This window comes from Grampus griseus (assembly GCF_964374135.1).
Source record: "Grampus griseus genome assembly, chromosome: X".
Lineage (NCBI taxonomy): Eukaryota > Metazoa > Chordata > Mammalia > Artiodactyla > Delphinidae > Grampus > Grampus griseus.
The window spans coordinates 92517714-92538963 of NC_138999.1; the positions used below are offsets into that span (position 1 = coordinate 92517714).

At 37.6% G+C, this 21250-nt stretch overlaps 1 protein-coding gene across 1 annotated transcript in view; it reads left to right on the forward strand.

Moving 5' to 3' along the window:
* DNAAF6 (dynein axonemal assembly factor 6) overlaps window positions 1-20758 on the forward strand; it is a gene marked incomplete at both ends in the record, with an annotated part of 34187 nt that extends 13429 nt beyond the window's left edge. The window contains 3 exons of the mRNA XM_082681689.1: window positions 1193-1289; window positions 15812-15897; window positions 20629-20758. Coding sequence (XP_082537815.1) covers window positions 1193-1289; window positions 15812-15897; window positions 20629-20758 — 313 coding nt within the window. The remainder of the gene's footprint in view (window positions 1-1192; window positions 1290-15811; window positions 15898-20628) is intronic.
* Between the last annotated feature and the right edge of the window lie 492 nt (window positions 20759-21250).

Consider the following 21250-nt stretch of genomic DNA (forward strand, 5'->3'; position numbering starts at 1 on the left):
TACTATATACATTTGCCTGGATGTCCCAAGGCACCTCACATTCCACACACCCTAAACCAAACTCACCATTTCCCCTCCACCTACATTCCCAATCACAGTTAGTGGCTTCACTGTTCACCCAGTCACCCAAGCGAGTAACCTCAGCATCATCTTTGATGCTTTCCTCTCATTCATTATATCTAGTCAAATACCAAATCTTCCTTCAAATATTTGTAAATGTTTACTTACTTCATTCCATCTAAAAAGATAGGGTAGGGACTTCCCTGGCGGTCCAGTGGTTAAGGTTCTGTGCTTCCAGTGCAGGCGGTGTGGGTTCAATCAGGGAACTAAGATCCCACATGCTGTGCAGTGCGACCAAAATAAATAAATAAATAAAATTAAAATTAAAAAATAAAAAGATATAGTTCATTATGGCTGGGGGTTTCTATAAACCACTCTATCCCTGGGGTCCCAAATTTGGGGGCAAGGAAAGATTTATGAATTGTCATGTGTGAGGTGAAATACCAGGAAAACCTTTCACTGAACTAAGAATTCTGTAGGACTAAATTCTAAACACTATAGTTGTACCGGTGCTGACTACACTACCAGTGTTTCTACTGTAGAATTTTTGAGGTAGAAAACACAATAGAGATCATTTAGTTCAAACCCACCCCCTCCCATAAATTGTACAAATCCGGAAGCTGAGCACATGAGTTTGTGACTTGACCAAGATCACACAGTTAATGACAGAAAGAGTACGAAACCTGGATTTTCTAACTCTACTCTGAGGCTTAAATTTAACAGAGGAATGCTTCCATCTATCCATCAAACCCTGGATTATGGGCTCACTATTCTTCTGAGCCATTGTTTTCCAGGAAAGGACCTTCCTTTTTTCTTCTGCTTTTACTCTTATTAGAATCTTGTTAGAAGTTCCCTCAATCTATTTTATTTGTATAGCTCTGAAATAGTCAAGCTTTATTTTTAGAAACCAGTATACACAACATAAATCCTGACAGTGTTAGGTATTTTTGACTGAATTTCTAGACTTTTCTTCCCTTATATTCTGCTACGTGCCTGAAAAACTGCAAGCACTTTATTTATTTTGTCCTTTTATTTTTTGTAATAACATGTCCTCATAAGTTTCTAGTTTTCTGCTCTGTGACAGGAAATTGCTCTTTCATTTGAGTCTCTATATCGCTGGCTTTTTTTTCAGATATGAAATTGTGTTCAAACAGAAGGTGGGAACTGAAGATATGTTCCTAGGATTGACCAGAAAGGACCCTTCAACTGCGTGTTGTAAGGATCTAGTGGTAAGCCTCTCCCCTCTTCCCCATTTTCCATTTGACCATTATAGTTAAATTGACTGTTGTATACATAATACCATAGACAAGGCTGTAAACCCTTTAAAAATAGTGGTTGCTATGTTTGAGGTACTAAGGGAATAATAGGATAGACAGTTTAAAATTGGCAAACATGTACAAAATAAACTAAGTTTACACATGTGGATAAGATTTACAAATAAACAGAATCATATGACATAACGCACTACTTCTAGTCCTAATAAAACTGCCCAATCTGGACTGAATTTTCTTTCATCCTAGTTCTGTCCCATACATGTCATCTGATTGGTTATTAATTTCTGATGAGTGACAGTCAATCAAAAAGTAATATTTCCTTCCCTGAATCGGTCTTATCTCTTATATCTGTATTTCTTTTAATGACTCAACTTACATTGGGGGACATAAAAGGGGATTTTTTTTCTTAAATTTTGGATCTGAACTACTGACTTAACCCTCTCAAAAGACATCCAGGGCTTCCCTGGTGGCGCAGTGGTTGGGATTCCGCCTGCCGACGCAGGGGACGCGGGTTCGTGCCCCGGTCTGGGAGGATCCCATATGCCGCGGAGCGGCTGGGCCCGTGAGCCATGGCCGCTGAGCCTGCGCGTCTGGATGACTGTGCTCTGCAACTGGAGAGGCCACAACAGTGAAAGGCCCGCATACCGCAAAAAAAAAAAAAAAAGACATCCAAAATGTTACTTGGCTCCCTTGTCTGAATGACACTACAGCATGTTGAAGAGCATCCTTTGCCAAGCCACTGTTTCTGTATAATAACAGTAGCGATACCAACAATATCAATAAGACTTCCTTACTGGGCCTAACCAAGAGTGTGGAATGCAACTCACTTTGGCAATATACACTAGTAATTCTGGTGTTTGGTGCTGGGAATTTATTTTTTGAGATCAGGGGCTGTGCATCTGTATTTTCCCCTCCCTCTCTTATAATACTCTACAACACAGAGTACTGAAGTACCCATAGGAGATGCTTAATATTTTCCTGAAGCAAAAGATAAATGCATTCTCTCTTTTGCATAAACTTCAGGCTTTCTCTTATTAGCAAAATCTAAGACATTCAGTTGGATCACATAACATAATAAGAATAGCGTCTTTAAGGACCTCAGGAGATTTTTCAAACTTAATGAGTTAAGGTTTCAAGTGATCTTGAAGTAATTAGCTCCCAGGGTTTTACCAGTAATATTCAAATTTCTCTCTCTTAAATGACTGTAGGATTATGTTTTTGATGTTTGGTATTGCGGATTACTCTAAACTCTAAAGAAATTCTAGGCCCTAAATAAATAAAACTGTTGTGAGCCTTTCCATTTCCCTCATGCAGCTTGCTCCCAGCATTAATAATAAAGGTATGCTGAATGAAGAATCTTGGAAACTAAATCACACCTCAGAGTAGGAGTACACAATTTATCTAAAACTCAACATGTATGTACAGAAAAAGACTTGATCCCTCCCTCTAATGAGCTTATAATTGACTGGGGAGACTAAACTAACATAAATGAACCCATTTTATTATTAACAATTAAATTCAGTGTTGACAATTTTAAGTTTGCCAGGAGTTCAGACGGTTTGGATAAGACATGGACACCTTTGAATGCCAGAAACAGATGAAACATTTGTTGGTGCCATGGCACTTCACCACATGTATAGCATTCTTTTCCTCTTTCTTTTTCTTCATACATTCAATCTTTAAATACTACTACATACCAGACACTGTCCTAAGTACTAGGGATACAAAGACAAATAAGAAACAGTCAATTACCCTCAAGGAATTTACAGGTAATGAGATGGACACCTAAAAAGTCATTGCAGTTCACTATGGCAAGTACATATTTAGAGGCATATACCAGGTACGTGGTGACATGAAGCAGAAAGGGCAGAAGGGGATCAACACCAGGAGGATAGGATTTCTCCAGTGGACAGCATTCCAAGAAGGGCATTCCAAACAGAGGTAAGAGCACATGGAAAGGTATCCAGGCATGAAATAGCATGACCTATTTGGGTAAGCATTGAGTGTAACAAGAGTAAAGAATAATTGTGGACAGTGGTGTACTGGTAAGCTGTCCCTCAAAAAAGAAAACAGATCTGCGCTTGAATTTTATCCTATAGGCATATTGATGATGACACCCACTGTCATTGCTTAACCCTGCTGGGAAGACTCCGACTGCAGAGGTTAATGACCTCATCTCAGATATTTCTGGCACAATTTTTAAGCTTATTATTCCTGTTAATAATATGGCATTTTTTCAACTCTAAGACATCATCAAATTGTAGATGTGCCATTTGTTTAGTAACATAGGAAAAATAGGTATACTACTATATTAAATATGCACATTGTGTGATTCATCCCAATAACAGAAACATAAAAATGTGAGGAAAATTGCACCTTAGAATTGGCTAAATATGTTATTTGGGTCCTGGACCTGGTCTCTATGTAACAATCTGACCCAGAGACTTTAAGAAGAAGCCCTCTGCTTAAGCTGAGGAAGGTAATAGGAACGCAAACAATCTGTTTAAATACAAGAACTGATTTGGGGTTTAAAAATTTACAAGAACCGCCTTTCCTTTACCCTCCCCAGACTCCAAATAAGAAAGCAAGATTTATGAGTCCTAAATCAAAGTGTTGATCCTAAACAAAATTCTGAGTTAAGAATATGTATGTCTTCAGCAAACCTTCCATCTTTTCCTTCTAACCCCAACCCAGAGAGTTCCATTATCCAAATTATGCCTGCTGCTCTACTCCTGAGTTTGTAGTTACCAAGCTTCCCGTGCCTTAATCTATATTTGGGCATTTTATTTTCTAAATAAAAACTGTATATATTTAAAGTATACAATATATTGATTTGATATACATATACATAGTGAAATGATTACTACAGTCAAGCTGATTAACATATCATCTCTTCACATACCATTTGTGTGTGTGGGTGTGTGTGGTGATAGCACCTGAAATCTACCCTTAGCAATTTCCCAATATTCAATACAGTATTATTAACTATTGTCATCATGCTGTACATTAATTTTAGAGCTAGAACTAAGCCAGTGGTTTGCAGGTTTGTTTTGTTTTGCTTTTAGCTGCCAAGTCTTTTCTTCAAACAAAATTCTGTGAGAAAGCCTAACATATAAAACACGTACTACTGCCTTGGTTAAAAGGGTGCTATCATCTATGAGACAGCTCCTAGGAGAAAAACTGAGGCTCTTTGTAACACAGTTTGAAAGTGTTGATTTAGACTTTCCTCCTTATATTACAGTTGGGAAAATAAGGTCATGCTTACAATGCCTCTTACACTGATATAAGAGAGTCTAGAGGGCGTTTCCTCCTAGGTGACATGCATGTTTTTCCTTAAACTTCATGAGTAGAATGCCTCTGTCTTATTTTATTTTATCTTAAATTATATTTTCTCTTTTATCTTCTATACTCTCCATCCCTCCCCACAAGACTTCTACTATAATGGATTTGATACATATCCTTGAATACATATTTATCATTGTTTTCTGTAATTTTTAAAATTCAACAAATACTTATTGAGCATTTACTACAGGCCAGACACTTGACATACAGTGTTGAACAAAATAGATATAAGGTTCTCCTTCTCTGCAGGTGCTTAACTGTTAAGAGGTCAAATAGTCCATAAGCAGCAGCACATATTTTCATAGATCCATCCGATAAGGAAACAAGTCCAAAAGGATATAGTTTATTACTTATACAGACGGCATAAGCAAGATCAGCATGGTATCAGCTCCCCATGTCCCTTTGCCCCACAGGACAACATTGAACTACAGGAGCCAGATGACAGGTGACACAAGTAGTGGGGCACTCTTGCTGAAGAGCCAACTATAGACTGCAGCTAAGCTGTTTAACAGCCTGCCTCTATACCCAGGGGAAGGGAGGTGGAAAATCCTATGCCTCATTGAAACATCATGGCATCCTCCTGCAAGATAGGGAGCCTCCAAGGTCGAAAGACAGATAAGAAATAGCCTTGAGGCAACTCCTCACAAGACTGCCTATCTTCTCATGCTGTAAGAGAATCACAGGATATTCTGCCAAGACCTAGGGCAGACTGAAGTTGAGCCTTGCTTACGTGGCCTATGTGAATAGTGCACAGTTGCCAGAATGCCATAGTGGAGCCATTTCCCTACATTTACAGCCCATAAATAAAAGTTTCTATCCTGATTGTCTTCACTTAACATGATATAGTAACAGAAAACAATTTATATAATGCTTACTATGTGCCAGGCATTTCTCTAGGAACTTTGCACATAGTAACTCATTATTCCCACGCCAAAACTCTATGAAATAAGTGCTGTTATCCCCATTTTACAAATGAGGTTACTGAAGCACAAGGAAGTTAAATAACTTGCTTAAGGTCACACATTTAAACTCTGGCAGAACTACGATTTGAATCCAGGCAGTTTGAATTTGATAGAAGTGATATGGGTACAAAAAAGAGGAAATCCAAGCAGACTTCACAAAACAGGTGGGATGTGATGACATTTGAGGAACATAATAGTTTGCCAGGATGGAACGGCTGTCTAAGCAGAGTAAACAGAATAAGCAAAGGCATAGTGCTGTGAAAGTATATGATGTGTTTTGAGAACTATATGTGATGTTCTTGGAGCCCCAGAATGCACTGGTGTGGAGTAATAAAAGATAAAACAGAATACCCAGCTTAGAGGTAGTTGTAAAAGTCTTTGAATATCATACCATATGCTGTGGACTGAATCATGTCCCCCGCCCCCCCCCCGGCAATTCATATGTTGAAGCCCTAACTCCCAGTGTGATGGTATTCAGAGATGGAGCCTTTGGGAGGTAATTAGGTTTAGATGAGGTCACATGTGTGGGGCCCTCATGATGATATTACTGCCCTTATACAAAGAGATACCAGAGCGCTTGCCCTGCTTGCTTTCTATCCCTGCCATGTGAGCACGGTGAAAAGGCAGCCAGAAAGAGAGCTCTCGCCAGAAGCCAACCATGCTGGCATGTCTGGCATTCTCAGACTTTCCAGTCTATAGTATTTTGTTATGGCAGCCCAAGCAGACTAAGATACCATGAAATTTGGACTTATTTTGTGGGCATTAGAGCTCCTCGACGTTTTAAAGTAAGTGAGTTAAACAAGTAGATGTGTATTTCAGAGCAACTCTAGTTGTTGGTGGAGATTATGGTAAGAGATGAGTGTGAGTTTGGGAGACTGGTGATAGGAAAACCAGTTGATAGACAGTTGCACTAATTCAGGTAAGAGAAGTAAGAGCCTGGACTATGGCAGTGGAGATAGAGAGGAAAGAATGGTTTCAGTAAACATTTTGGAGGTACAGTTGACCCTTAAACAATGCAGGGGTTAGGGGCACCTACCCTCCACACAGTCAGAAATCTGCTTCTAACTTTATGGTTGGCCCTCCACATCTGTGGTTCTGCATCCATGGATTCAACCAACTGTAGATGTGTAGTATGTATTTATTGAAAAACAAAACACATATAAGTGGACCCACACAGTTCAAACCCAGTGTTGTTCAAGGATCCACGGTAGTATCGACAGGATTTAGAAAGTGGTTGAATGTGATATGTAAGGGAGAAACAGGAGTCAGATTTCTAGCTTGAGTGACTAGGTGAATGGTGATGGCATTAATCGAGATATGGGGAGGTAAAGTGGTTTATATCTGGATGGTAATCTTAGAGATGTTTTTTATTCATATTTGCTCATCTGAATTTTCTATATTTTTTACAACTACTATTACTTTTGGAATGAGAGTAAACAAAGGTGGTTTTGTTTGTGTTGTAGGGATCAGGTATGGAATGCAAAAGAGAAAGAAGACAAAGTTCTATAAGAAAAATATTAAGTTCGGGTAATATTGAGTTTGAAGTGCCTGTAGAAAATCTTGTTGGATGTGTCCAGCAGGCTGTTAGAAATACAAGTCTCTATGGAATTCAAAGACAGAGACTAGAGATGTTGATTTTCAGAGTTGGTGTTTACTCTCTGCAGGGGTTAGAATATAATACCACAGAGTGCTGGCTTTCATCAGGCTTGGAATGAAGTAGAACTGTTTTTAAGTAACATGTGTATGTTTGGAGAGGGGGAGGAGTTGAGGGGGATACTAGGAAACTTGCAGAAATGGGTCTAACCAGGGACAGAATAAATGGCCCTTGGGACGGGGTCAACAATCAGAGACAAAGTTCTAACAGAGACATTGTAAATTCTAACTCAAGTTCCAGGCTAGGTATTGAAAACTAAGAGACATCGGCTCAATGAAATGAGGTTGGAATTGTGACATGGCTTTAGAAATGCAAACAATGGGCTTCCCTGGTGGCACAGTTGTTGAGAGTCCGCCTGCCAAAGCAGGGGACATGGGTTCGAGCCCTGGTCCGGGAAGATCCCACATGCCGCAGAGCAGCTAGGCCCGCGCCCCACAACTACTGAGCCTGTGCTCTAGAGCCCGGGGGCCACAGCTACTGAGCCTGTGTGCCGCAACTATTGAAGCCCACGCATCTGGAGCCCGTGCTCTGCAGCGAGAGGGGCCACCACAGTGAGAAGCCCATGCACCGCAGCGAAGAGTAGCCCCCGCTCGCCCCAACTAGAGAAAGCCCGCGTGCAGCAACGAAGACCCAACGCAGCCAAAAATAAAAAATAAATAAATTTATTAAAAAAAAAAAAGAAATGCAAACAATGATGATGGAGAAGCCAAAAAGCTGTCCTAGAAACAAGGTGGGAAGAATGGGAACCTGCCTACCCCTGAGAAACAGGGATTACTGAGGTACCTGACCTCTTGGGTGCCAGTTGGGGAGAGTGGAAAAGGAATTTTAGGTATCAAAGATATGTAAGCAGATAGCCTGGCTTCCCCATAGGACTATTTGTGGCAGAAATGGGGATGGGTGAGTGGGGAAGTAGGTCAGTGGATTTCCATTTTCACCCATGGGTGTTTAACAGCACACTATCTCTAAAATCCAAAAATGAATGGGGCTAGGTTTGTTGATATTCTGCCAAATGGCCCATCATTTGTCCTAGGAGCAGGGACAAACCTGCAGATGGCTTGATACTCTTTTTGAGCTGCCATGGATACATAATATTTTGGTGCTCCTACTATAATGGATCTATATTGATAAGGGGACATGTTAATGTGACTAAAAACAAGCCATTAAGCCTCTTTTTATTTTTCATTGTCACCTCCTCACTGGGATATGAGCCTTACTCCATCTTTAAACCTCACTGGGAACGGGGTGAGAGTCAGGGATGGCATAGGAGTCAGTCACCATCTGGCAGACACAACCAAGAGTCACATGTTTTATCACACATATTCATCTCAGAAAGAGCTATCAATCATTCTGAGCAAAGTGTCTGCATGTCCTCTAAGAATTCACTTCTTTCTTTAATGGCATGCTTCTCAAATCCCGATTTCTCTGTTAAGGTTAAAACAGTCATTTTCATTTACTTCTTATGAATAAATAGATTTGGCTGCTTGAAAATGGAGTGGATTCTCTTTCCCATTTAAAATTCTGGAGGATGGACACCTTTTTATGGTAGGCTTTCTGATTATGCTAACCTTACCTGACTGGTTATTTATCAGACTGTGTGTCAGGGAGAAGGATATTTCAGCTGTAATACAATTCCTTATTATCAGCTCCAGGCAGCACAGTAAACCTTCAATTAAATTTCTTATAGTTCTTTCAGTAATATAGATACATTTATAGTTAATATCATAATATTTTTCCATAACGATGGTAGGGGGATGAATACCTCCCTTAAAAGCTAATCTAATTGTATAGACTTAATATATTTCTGATGATGGAATTTATATATATTTAAAATTTTAAATAATACCAAAATTAGTAGAGTTGAAAATAAAAGTCCCCGAAAATGAGAGAGATAGAGATAGATAGATGCACAGATAGAGATTGAGAAAGACAGAGAGGTAAGAGAGAGGGACAGGGTGTTTGAGATGGGCTTAAGGTCAGGTAGTAAATAAGGGTGAAAGATATCTTATACATATTACTTGGTAACAAAATCAGTAATTTTACATTCTGATTATGTCATTTTGAGGAGGTTTAATCAAATATTTTAATTATATGGTCCAGAATCCTTGAACCAGAACTGGCAGAAACTTCTGAACCTATGCAAGCAGATTCACAGGTTGACCATAGAAAACACAAATATTTGAGGGATGGATAAAGGAAGAGGAACTCAGAAGGATATGCAGAGATGGAGAAAGCTATAACAGTATCTCCCACTGTAGAAAAGTAAAGCAGGATTAGGATGCAGAAGAAATTTTTAGATTCATCAGTTTAGAAGACATTGGTGATTTTTGGAAGAGAGCAGCTTCAGAGGCATGGTAGGGGCCAACACTGGGTTGCAGAAAGCTGAGAAGTGGATAGGAATTGAGGAAGAGAAGGCAGCAAATATAGATTGTTCTTTGAGAAAGTTTAGCAGTGAAAGGGAGGAGAGAGAGGAGATGGTTTGTTGAAGAGGAGGCCCGGTTTAGGGATTTTTTTTTTTAGGATAGGAGAGACTTAAGAATGCTTTTCAGTTGATGACAAGAATCCATTCATTACTGTGGCTAAAACTTCCAAAACTGTGTTGAATAAGAGTGGTGAGAGTGGGCAACCTTGTCTTGTTCCTGATCTTAGTGGAAATGCTTTCAGTTTTTCACCATTGAGGACAATGTTGGCTGTGGGTGTGTCATATATGGCCTTTATTATGTTGAGGAAAGTTCCCTCTATGCCTACTTTCTGCAGGGTTTTTATCATAAATGGGTGTTGAATTTTGTCGAAAGCTTTCTCTGCATCTATTGAGATGATCATATGGTTTTTCTCCTTCAATTTGTTAATACGGTGTATCACGTTGATTGATTTGCATATATTGAAGAATCCTTGCATTCCTGGAATAAACCCCACTTGATCATGGTGTATGATCCTTATAATGTGCTGTTGGATACTCTTTGCTAGGATTTTGTTGAGGGTTTTTGCATCTATGTTCATCAGTGATATTGGCCTGTAGTTTTCTTTCTTTGTCACATCCTTGTCTGGTTTTGTTATCAGGGTGATGGTGGCCTCGTAGAATGAGTTTGGGAGTGTTCCTCCCTCTGCTATATTTTGGAAGAGTTTGAGAAGGATAGGTGTTAGCTCTTCTCTAAATGTATAATAGGATTCACCTGTGAAGCCATCAGAGAAGAAAAGGAAGTAAAAGGAATCCAAATCGGAAAAGAAGTAAAGTTGTCACTGTTTGCAGATGACATGATACTATACATAGAGAATCCTAAAGATGCTACTAGAAAACTACTAGAGCTAATGAATGAATTTGGTAAAATAGCAGGATACAAAATTAATGCACAGAAATCTCTGGCATTCCTATACACTAATGATGAAAAATCTGAAAGTGAAATCAAGAAAACACTCCCATTTACCATTGCAACAAAAAGAATAAAATATCTAGGGATAAACCTACCTAAGGAGACAAAAGACCTGTATGCAGAAAATTATAAGACACTGATGAAAGAAATTAAAGATGATACAAATAGATGGAGAGATATACCATGTTCTTGGATTGGAAGAATCAACATTGTGAAAATGACTCTACTACCCAAAGCAATCTACCGATTCAATGCAATCCCTATCAAACTACCACTGGCATTTTTCACAGAAATAGAACAAAACATTTCACAATTTGTATGGAAACACAAAAGACCCTGAATAGCCAAAGCAATCTTGAGAACGAAAAACGGAGCTGGAGGAATCAGGCTCCCAGACTTCAGACTATACTACAAAGCTACAGTCATCAAGACAGTATGGTACTGGCACAAAAACAGAAAGATAGATCAATGGAACAGGATAGAAAGCCCAGAGGTAAACACACGCACATATGGTCACCTTATTTTTGATAAAGGAGGCAGGAAATTACAGTGGAGAAAGGACAGCCTCTTCAGTAAGTGGTGCTGGTAAAACTAGACCGGTACATGTAAAAGTATGAGATTAGATCACTCCCTAACACCATACACAAAAATAGCTCAAAATGGATTAAAGGCCTAAATGTAAGGCCAGAAACTATCAAACTCTTAGAGGAAAACATAGGCAGAACCCTCTATGACATAAATCACAGCAAGATCCTTTTTGACCCACCTCCTAGAGAAATGGAAATAAAAACAAAAATAAACAAATGGGACCTAATGAAACTTCAAAGCTTTTGCACAGCAAAGGAAACCATAAACAAGACCAAAAGACAACCCTCAGAATGGGAGAAAATATTTGCAAATGAAGCAACTGACAAAGGATTAATCTCCAAAATCTATAAGCAGCTCATGCAGCTCAATAACAAAAAAAACAAACAACCTAATCCAAAAATGGGCAGAATACCTAAATAGACATTTCTCCAAAGAAAATGTACAGATTTCCAACAAACACATGAAAGGATGCTCAACATCACTAATCATTAGAGAAACGCAAATCTAAACTAAACTTACTCTTGACTCCTGTGAGAGGAGAGGAGTCATGCTCCATGATCTTATGAAACAGACATGGCCATATAGTACTGGAATGTTTCACCATGGTAACTTTATAGAAAATGTATCCATTAATATTAAAAGATATCTGTTGGTTTTGTGTCCTAGTTTTGGAGAACACATACCTCTATATTTTTATTCTCCAGAGGTAAATACTTATACAATTTCAAAGTAGGGGGTCCATCACCTTTACATTTTTTCACTTTCCTATAGATTATCATTGTTCCTGAGAGTTTTTATAAAATATTTATTATGGCTGCAATGGAAAAAATATCTCACATGCGTTTCCATAGTAAAACAATGGGAAATTAAATCACTGAAGCAATTCAGAATGGGTCCTACCCAAACTTTTTCTGTTAATCAAAGTTTCCTAATGTTATGTTTCAAATGGAAACTCATATAGTCTTAATTTCTTTGCTAAAAATCAAGTATATTGGAGGTAGTTGCTGTATTTCTGTCAAATGAAAATATTTTTACAATATCTAGAACCTGTAAAGTAAGACTATCTTCCAAAGCGACAGGCCAAATTTTTCTGTATATCTTAAGCTTCACTAAAATTTCAGTAGGTAGCATAGACTGGTCAAGTTATATATATAAGGTATGTATCACTTATTCTTTTGTTCTGGCATTCAGGAAATGACAGTTCAGGAGGAAGCCTAAAATGGTTGATCTCCAACAAACACTTGCTGTTTGGCCTTCTCATTTCAATTTTCAAACAACTTAAAATATGATCAAAGACACTCATCAGAGGACCTGAGGCGCCTGTATTAATCACTTATAGATTTTAAGAACCACCTTCTCATATAAATTTAGCATAAGAACAAGACAATAAAGAGGAAATTTAAAACTCAAAATGACAATCTCACATTAATGACCCCACCCCAAAGGTTTTGGCATATTAAGCCAGCTCTTTTACAACACATAGAGGAGAATAAATGAATGACAATGAAAAATAATTTGTAAGTAATTTGACCTACATTTACCCATTTCTAGGAAAGCCCCAAAGTGAATTCCTATAGAGACTAAAGGAGTAGTTTCAACTACTTGCCCGAAGACAGGCTGAACATGGGAAAAAGGGATCTCACAAACTTTAAATTAGTGGACTCTTTTCCTGTTACTTTTTATTCATAAGGCCGGAAGGCAGAAGTGTAAATTGAAGTTAGTGTTGGGTATGGTGGTAGCCAGGCTTTGAGATGGTCCGCAATGATTCTCACCTCCTGATATTCATCCCTTTGTGTAGTCCCCTCTCACATCGAATGGGGCTGACCTGTATAACCAATAGGATATTACAGAAATGAAAGTGTATAATTTCTGAGGCTACATTTTTTAAAAAGGCATGGTTTCTGTCTCACACTTTTGGATCATTCACTCTGGGGAGAAGACAGCTGTTGTGTCATAAGGACACTCAGGGCCCTAAGTCCTATGGAGAAGTCCATGTGGTGAAGAACAGATGTTGCAGGAAGGGGGACCCCTTCCAGGGCCCGAGAGTGGGCTCTTGTCTAACACTCAGAAATGAATTGTCCAAGGAGACACACGTGCTGACAAAGCAAGAGACTTTATTGGGGAGGGGCACCTGGGTGGCGAGCAGCAGGGTAAGGGAACCCAGGAGAACTGCTCTGCCACATGGCTCTCAGCCTCAGGTTTTATGGTAATGGGGTTAGTTTCCGGGTTGTCTCTGGCCAGTCACTCTGACTCAGGGTCCTTCTTGCTGGTGTGCGCATGGCTCAGCCAAGATGGATTCCAGCGAGGAGGATTCTGGGAGGTTGGTAGGACATATGGACTGACGTCTCCTTTTAACCTTTCCCGAATTCTTCGGTTGGTAGTAGCTTGTTAGTTCCACATTCCTTACCAGGACCTCCTGTTGTAAGATAACTCATGCAAGTGGTTACTGTCGGGCCTGGCCAGGGTGGGTGGTTTTGGTCAGTGGTTCCCCTAACACTGAGCCCTCTTGCCAACAGCCATGTGAATGAGCCACCTTGGATGCAAATTCTCTAGCCCCAGTAAAGCCTTCAGATGTCTGCAGCTCAGCCAGTATTTTAACCACAACCTCATGATAGACCCTAACTAAGCCAGAACTACCTAGCTAAGCCACTCCTGAATTCCTAACCTATGAAAAATGTGTAAGATAATAAAAGTTTATTGTTGTTTTGAGCCATTAAATTAAGGGGGGGAGGAAGTATAATTGGTTTTCATTATACAACAATAGATAACTAATAAGCAATAATATGTGACAGAACCAGAATTCAAGCCCAAGTTTGACTCCAAAGGTTGAGCTCCCAAAAGGTTGAAAGTTTCCCAATGACATTTTTAGCTATTTTCATTAGTTTACCTATTAAAATAATTTTTCTTTGAAATGAATTCAGTTTGCCTCCTATGTAAAGAGAGGAACATCAATCCCTTTGTTTGGTCAGTGACATACTGTATTTACTAATACTGGACAAGTTAGGTCTTGGGTACAGTCAGTTCGAAGTCAATAATAACAATGTCTATTTTCCAGGTATTCAATAAAAGTATTTCTGAAGAAGTCTGATTCATGTTTCAGGAGGAGTTTCTCTGTTGACTCTTCATTGAATCTTCTACCTTATGAGATATTAATGTGTATCATTAAGGAACTTAATTTGTTCCTTCTCCTGTCCCTCCTCTGAAACCATTTTAGTACACAATTTTAATTTCCTCAAGAGGAAAAATTAATGAGTTGTTTCTGAATTACCCTTAACTAGAGTTGCAAACAATTTTAAGAACCACTTTGAAGTTCTACCCAAAAGTTGTATCTAAATTTCACTTGTCATAATTTTTTTTTCCTTACTCAAATGTCATTTCGACCCTGGGGAAATAATTTTTTACCTTGAAAGAGATAAACATTTCAAACTAAAGAAGCAAATATTTGTACTTCTTAGTCCAGGTGAAATGAGTCATCCTGCAACTAAAGAACATCTCAACCTGACTATCAGATCTGAATGTTATTGAAGTAAGAATAGGTCTTTCTTGTCCAGTAGACTGCTCATTTAATTTGAGGTAGAGCCCCTATAACTACCTCTTTGAGAAATGTTCTATTTCTCTCATTCAAAGCATCTCTAATTAAGAAGATATGAATTTTCAAAATATAAATTAGGAGGTAATTCTTTGTTTAATGAAAATATTAACTAAAGGATATATTTAGATAGTAGGACCTGTAGAGCTCTATTTACAAATGTTTGTTTATATACAGTTTAATAAAGTAAAATATAACTCACAGACATGTATTTATTCACATACTTTATATCACAAAAACACTATTGCCTATTTTAAGCTTCTTATAAGGAACTCTAATTTTTCCCACTACTTATTTGATATGTATTTCCTTTATAACCTGTTGCTTTTATGCTTGCTATTCCAGCTCTGAACTCACCAGATATCCAAGATTTCAAGTCTTCTAGCTCATAATTGAGATGAGACAGTTTTAAGTGAAATCTTACTAAATCAATAAATAGTCCCATTTTTGTGTAGGGATCATATTGTTATTTCTCTTTTGTTCTGTTAACAACTTTTCTGGACCCCTACATTTCTCCAGGAAATGTGTATGGGAGTTTATACCGGGAGACTATAACATAGCATCACCAACCCACACCCAACATGAGAACTAACCACTTTTTATACAAAGTACCCAGTGATATAAAAGTAGTTGAAGGTCCCCAACTCTAGCAGGTGCACTAGTATGCACCTTCAAGCAGTGAATGTACAGGTATGTAACCAAAGTGTTTCTATAATAGTTTTGGAGGCAGATAGATCTTAGTCAAATTACAGACAGTTGCCTTGGGTCACTCACTAAACTTTTCTGTATCTTGGTTTCTCCATCTGTAAAATGGGGGTAATAATCACTGCTTCTCAACATTGTTACGAGGAAAGAGCATAGTCTGGCACATAGTCGGCATTAAATAAGTATTACTTCTCATTCCCCTGTCTTTTACTGCACTCTTCAAATTAACTGTTCCTCAAGACAACAGTATTTTTCATTTTCTCTTTCAGATTAAAATTAAACTGCCAAATACGATCACTTCTGAAATTGAACTCAACGTTCAGGAAATGACCCTTGACCTCCGTACTCCTAATAAGTGAGTAAAACTTAGAACTAGAATAATGAATATTATAATATTAATGAACCTTTAGTCAATATCCTTTATAAAAGTGTACGTAATTATTTTGTATCACTCCTAAAGTCTGAAGAAAAGTGAAAAAGTCAGTCATTCAGATGTTTGATCTAGGTAATATAAACATATATTTGTAAATACCTAGATTTTTTCCTACTTTACATGCATACATTTGGATTAGGTTGATACCACCAAGACATAGTCCTTGACATTCAGATACAGTTTGCTTATCTGTCAGGAAAAATAGCTAGAGGTGAAAATCTCTTAAGTTGTAAGTCTTGCATGTGGCTTTCTGGTACAGTGATGGCATGAAAGAAGCAATCTTTAAGCATATTGGATACTGTGGGGCTCTAAGGTTAAATTTGATTATATTCATCTAAAAATCAACAAAAAGTCTTATCAATTGCTTAAAACAAAAGTTCTAACAGCTAATTTATCACTAGATCCTCAAGTTGCATGAATACATTTAAAAATAATGCAGATGATAATGGAATAATTCAACTAAACATTTGATATTTTCAAAGTAGTCTTGTTATTATACAAGTTCAAATCATGTTCCCCGAACACAATGTATACGGTAAAATTCTGATAAAAATGTTTATCTTGAAACCTGGATAAATCAGCCCTGTCTCTCAAAACTAACTCTATAAGGAGGGAATCTATAGAACCTGGCAGGTGCTAGATAAAATGTCTAAATATCTCACTGCTTTGTTCACTTTTCATCTGGATGTATAGCAGTGAGCACACTTTGGCTGAGTGCAGTGATTCTTTGTAACTCATAGACATTTCAAACTGGGTGCGGGGAGCAGTCAGCTCCTAACACATTCTCTTCCTTCCATTATCAGTACCTACAATTGTCCTTTGTTGATTGTAGGGCTTCAAGAAAATAACAAAATTAAATCTCTGGTACAAAAGACTTCTGTGTGTAAACAACCCAACGTAAAATGCATAGCTTAACCTTGATTTCTACAGTAGATGCATTTAACCCCAAATGATCTACAGATGAATACATATCAAATATTTTCTCATTACTTAATATGATTTCAAAAATGTATTCACTCAAAAAAAGTCTCATATTATAAAAATTACATTCCCTATTCCTACCATTCACTTCAAGGAGTATTGTAATTTTTTCCCATTACATGTTATACACGCATTTACTCTTCCACACAAACTTTGCAAGGAAAGTTGGTTAAATGAACAGTCAAATTTTTCATGATATTTGTGCACTTGTTAAAAGCACACACATATCTACACACTATGGAGTTAATTTCCGTTCCCCTAGCAGTTCTCACTGTCTCCATCCATCTTTAGGCAGCTGCTCTGGCTACGCTGTCATTCCAGATATTTATCAGAGCTCACTAAATGAAAGACTCACACAGAGATATTTTTCCACATAGAATGTAGGCTGCACTAGGTCATTTGGATCTTACAGTACTTATACATTAAATGCTCAGTGCATGAAGGTACTGTCTCTTAAGAAGAAGATTCATTAATTAAGATAGAAGACAGAAGATAGAATTAAAGTTTTTATCACTTTTCCTAAACACTTGAACATGCTTTGGAGCCATGCTATTACCTGAAATTGTATTATTGGCAATGTGTCTTGTTTTTAGTTTATTGATATGCACATCTACTTTCTTTAGTTTCTAACTTTGACACCTGTAACACTATGCTTACCGGCTCCAAGAAAGATAAGAGCGGACATTCTGCTAATGTATCTATAAGGCAAAACAAGTGAATTTATTTTAACTGAATTGACTAGTAATATCAGTCTATTGATAGTCAACTGCATTAAAATTATAAATAAAACAGAATTTTGGCATTGTAGATGGAAAAGAAATAAAACAGTTTGCTGAATTCTTCATTTTTTACAACGTTGTTTTGGTATGTAGATTCCCAACATGGAGTAGATAGAAAGGAAGAAAGATAGGGGAAATTGTATAATGTCTCAGAATCTCCTGACTTTATCTTCATATGGGGTTTCATTAGTTTTTAAGATGAATTCTAAGAATATCATAAATGAATTCCTTGAATGTGATAATAAAAACACACTCTGAAGACAAATATGAGTTAATTTTTGGTTGTGTGTTGCTTTAGATTATCTCACCTTTGCGGTGCTCCTTTGATTTATTGCATTGGCCAAAAAGTTATTTCGGGTTTTTCCATATGTCTTCCAAGAAAACTCGAACGAAATTTTTGGCCAACCCAATAGATTGAGAGTTGGCTGATATTCAAAGACGTAAACACCTAAAAAAAATTTTCTAAATGGAATAGTGAACTGCAGCTCAGTAGCTATTTCTGCACTTTCTTTGAAAATAGTTATGTCTCCAATAGGAAACGTTAAAAAGGCCATGTCCTTTTTTTATCCCAGATATGTAAATCAAATAATTTATTAACTACATAAAATAAAAAGTGCATTATGTGAATATGTACAGAACAAGGTTGTCCTTTATTTAAATCTCTTGCAAGAAACATCAACTTGGGGCTTCCCTGGTGGCGCAGTGGTTGAGAGTCTGCCTGCTGATGCAGGGGACACGGGTTCGTGCCCCGGTCCGGGAAGATCCCACATGCAGTGGAGCGGCTGGGCCCGTGAGCCATGGCTGCTGAGCCTGCGCGTCCAGAGCCTGTGCTCCGCGGTGGGAGAGGCCACAACAGTGAGAGGCCCGCGTACCGCAAAAAAAAAAAAAAAAGAAAGAAACATCAACTTGAATTCTCTAATATAAATGTAAACATGTGAGTCTATAGAGTTCACTGTACAGATAATTTTGGGGTTTTACTTTCATATATTATTGTTCGCATTTAAATAATTTCTAATGAAAATTAACACTGGATAAACATTTGATCAGTGACTAAACTGTAGCTTCTTAAAAGGCAAATATATTTTCAAAGTAGAGGCAGAGGGATTGGGTTCAAATGTTCATTCATATTTTATTATAGTACTAATTTATACCAGTTATTCAAATGTCATTTTGTGGTGACCTGTTTGCTTTTCATTCGTTTATTCATTCAGTCAACAAACATTTATGAAGTCTGCTAGACACTGGGGGGACACCGAAATAAAACACAGTCCTGTTCTTCAATGAATTGTATATGATTAAGTATTAGTAGAATTTTATATTGTTTAAAATATAACTCTCACTTCAGATATCACACAGTATTTTCCTTCTTCTAAGAGCCTAAATAAGTTGCACAGTTTCTACTCAAAATTTTAGTATGGGAAGCTGTACTACTAAGGACTAGACAAAAATGCAGGGATAGATGGACCATTCCAATGGCCACTGTCTCTTTTGAATTTATTTCTCTCTGGATAGAGAAGTGCACATTATCATTGGAACTCCTTCTTCAACTGATTTTAGGTGTCTTTTAGTGCAATGAAGCTACCACCACTGAGCTTTGCTTTCTTTTAAAAGTGAATATACTATCATTTGTAGAATAAGGGATAAAACAAATCTAACTCTAGTACAACCTATATTGTAAACAACTTTAAAAAGATGGACTCTCGGGAATTCCCTGGTGGTCCAGTGGTTAGGACTTGGTGCTTTTACTGCCGTGGGCCCAGGTTCAATCCTTGGTCAGGGAACTAAGATCCTGCAAGCTGTGCAGCATGGCCAAAAAAAAAAAAAAATGACTCAATGGTTTTTGCACCCATTTTTTTTGAGATGCCAAATATTACAGGGTATATTAAGAAACATCGCGATTTCATTACTTCAAGTGGAGAAAGTTGTTTCTCCTACCCCAGATATTTGGAATGGAACAAGAGTAACAGAAAATTCCTCCTATAGGTTCCAGAGATGTGTGATAAATACTTTTAATGAGCCCAGTTTCCTGAACTTAGGTCTTTGCAAATGAGCAAAGAAGCAATTGATTTTCAAGGGCTTTATTTTCAAATACTAGTTCTTTGTACAAGTATTCAATAAGTACCCCTAAAAATTACCACATTTCCTATACTGATTTGGACCTTATACCTTCTAAAAGAGCTTTTCTGCCCACTTTTTATAGAGATACTCAAGCCTTCTCTACTGAGAATGTGAGGTAACAAGTGTTTCATGTATTTAATTTTCTTCAGATACCAGCATGTGCCGACCCTATGCATAATTCAGATTCATACCACTATGACAGAATTATGGATGTCTCATCCCAACCATGCATCTAAAGCATACAATTATCCAGCAGCTGAGCCATAAACTGCAAACTACACTCAGCAATCTCTCACAGGAAATTTTTGCCAATGTATAGTAGAAAGAACAGAAGCAGGCAGAGAAAAGCACTTCCATTGATCTGGTATTGAAATCATTCCAGGCCTGAATTTCAATAACTACACCTAATGTAGTAGTAGAGATTCAGTTGTGTTAGCAGAATTATTTAGAACCATTCCAATTTTCAGGTTTCTATCAGGCAGCCACATTCCATCTACACATAAGTATGACTGGCAATAGATCTATCCAGCCAACTTAAAGTTGCAATGGTTCTATTTCTATGCCAATAAACATAGCCTGAGACTACGTGTATATAATGCAAAATGAGGTCAATTTAGAAAAAAAGAGGGGTGGTCAAAACCACTGGTTGGATTTTTAAGGCCAAAAAAATGGTATACTAAATAGTTTTTTGGTTCCTAACATTGTGGTGATATATATTGCTTCCCATTGTCTTGATATCACTGATTCTAGGTTTTTATTTTGTTTTGTTTTTTAGGAAGCTGTTGTTAACCCTTCCCTATCCTGTGGAATGCAACAGTGCCAAAGCTTTCTATATCGCTGAAACTGAGACTCTCGAGGTCACCATGACTATGAAACGAGAGTTGGATTTTATTAATTTCTTCTGAAACAACATGAATAAGGAGGAAAAGTGGTAAAATACCACTGATAAAAAATTTTAAAAACTTTGAAAATATTGGTTAATGTTTACTATCTTCTCTTTATTATTCTGACATATTTCAGGCAGGGCCTAAATTCAATTCTAATACTATTCTCATCATTTACAGTCATTTCTATTAATCTAGTAGGAAATGCTGTTTTCTCATACTAATAAGCTATTCCATTTTTATAGTGATAGCTGGATAGAATTTACAGGCTAACCAATTAGATTACTACATGGTCAGCTAAATAACTGAAATATGACCATGAAATCGTTGGTCCACTTATTTCAGTAGTTTGAAGAACTTAAGCCAATTGATTATACCATGGTACAATCAGGTGCATAGCAATTGGTCATTACTGTCACCAGAAAAGTTTATTTAGTTTCCTTTTTGTTGATTTAATCAAATGATTTCGAGTGTTCTCTGTTTAGGCTCTCACTATTGTTCTGGAATATACAA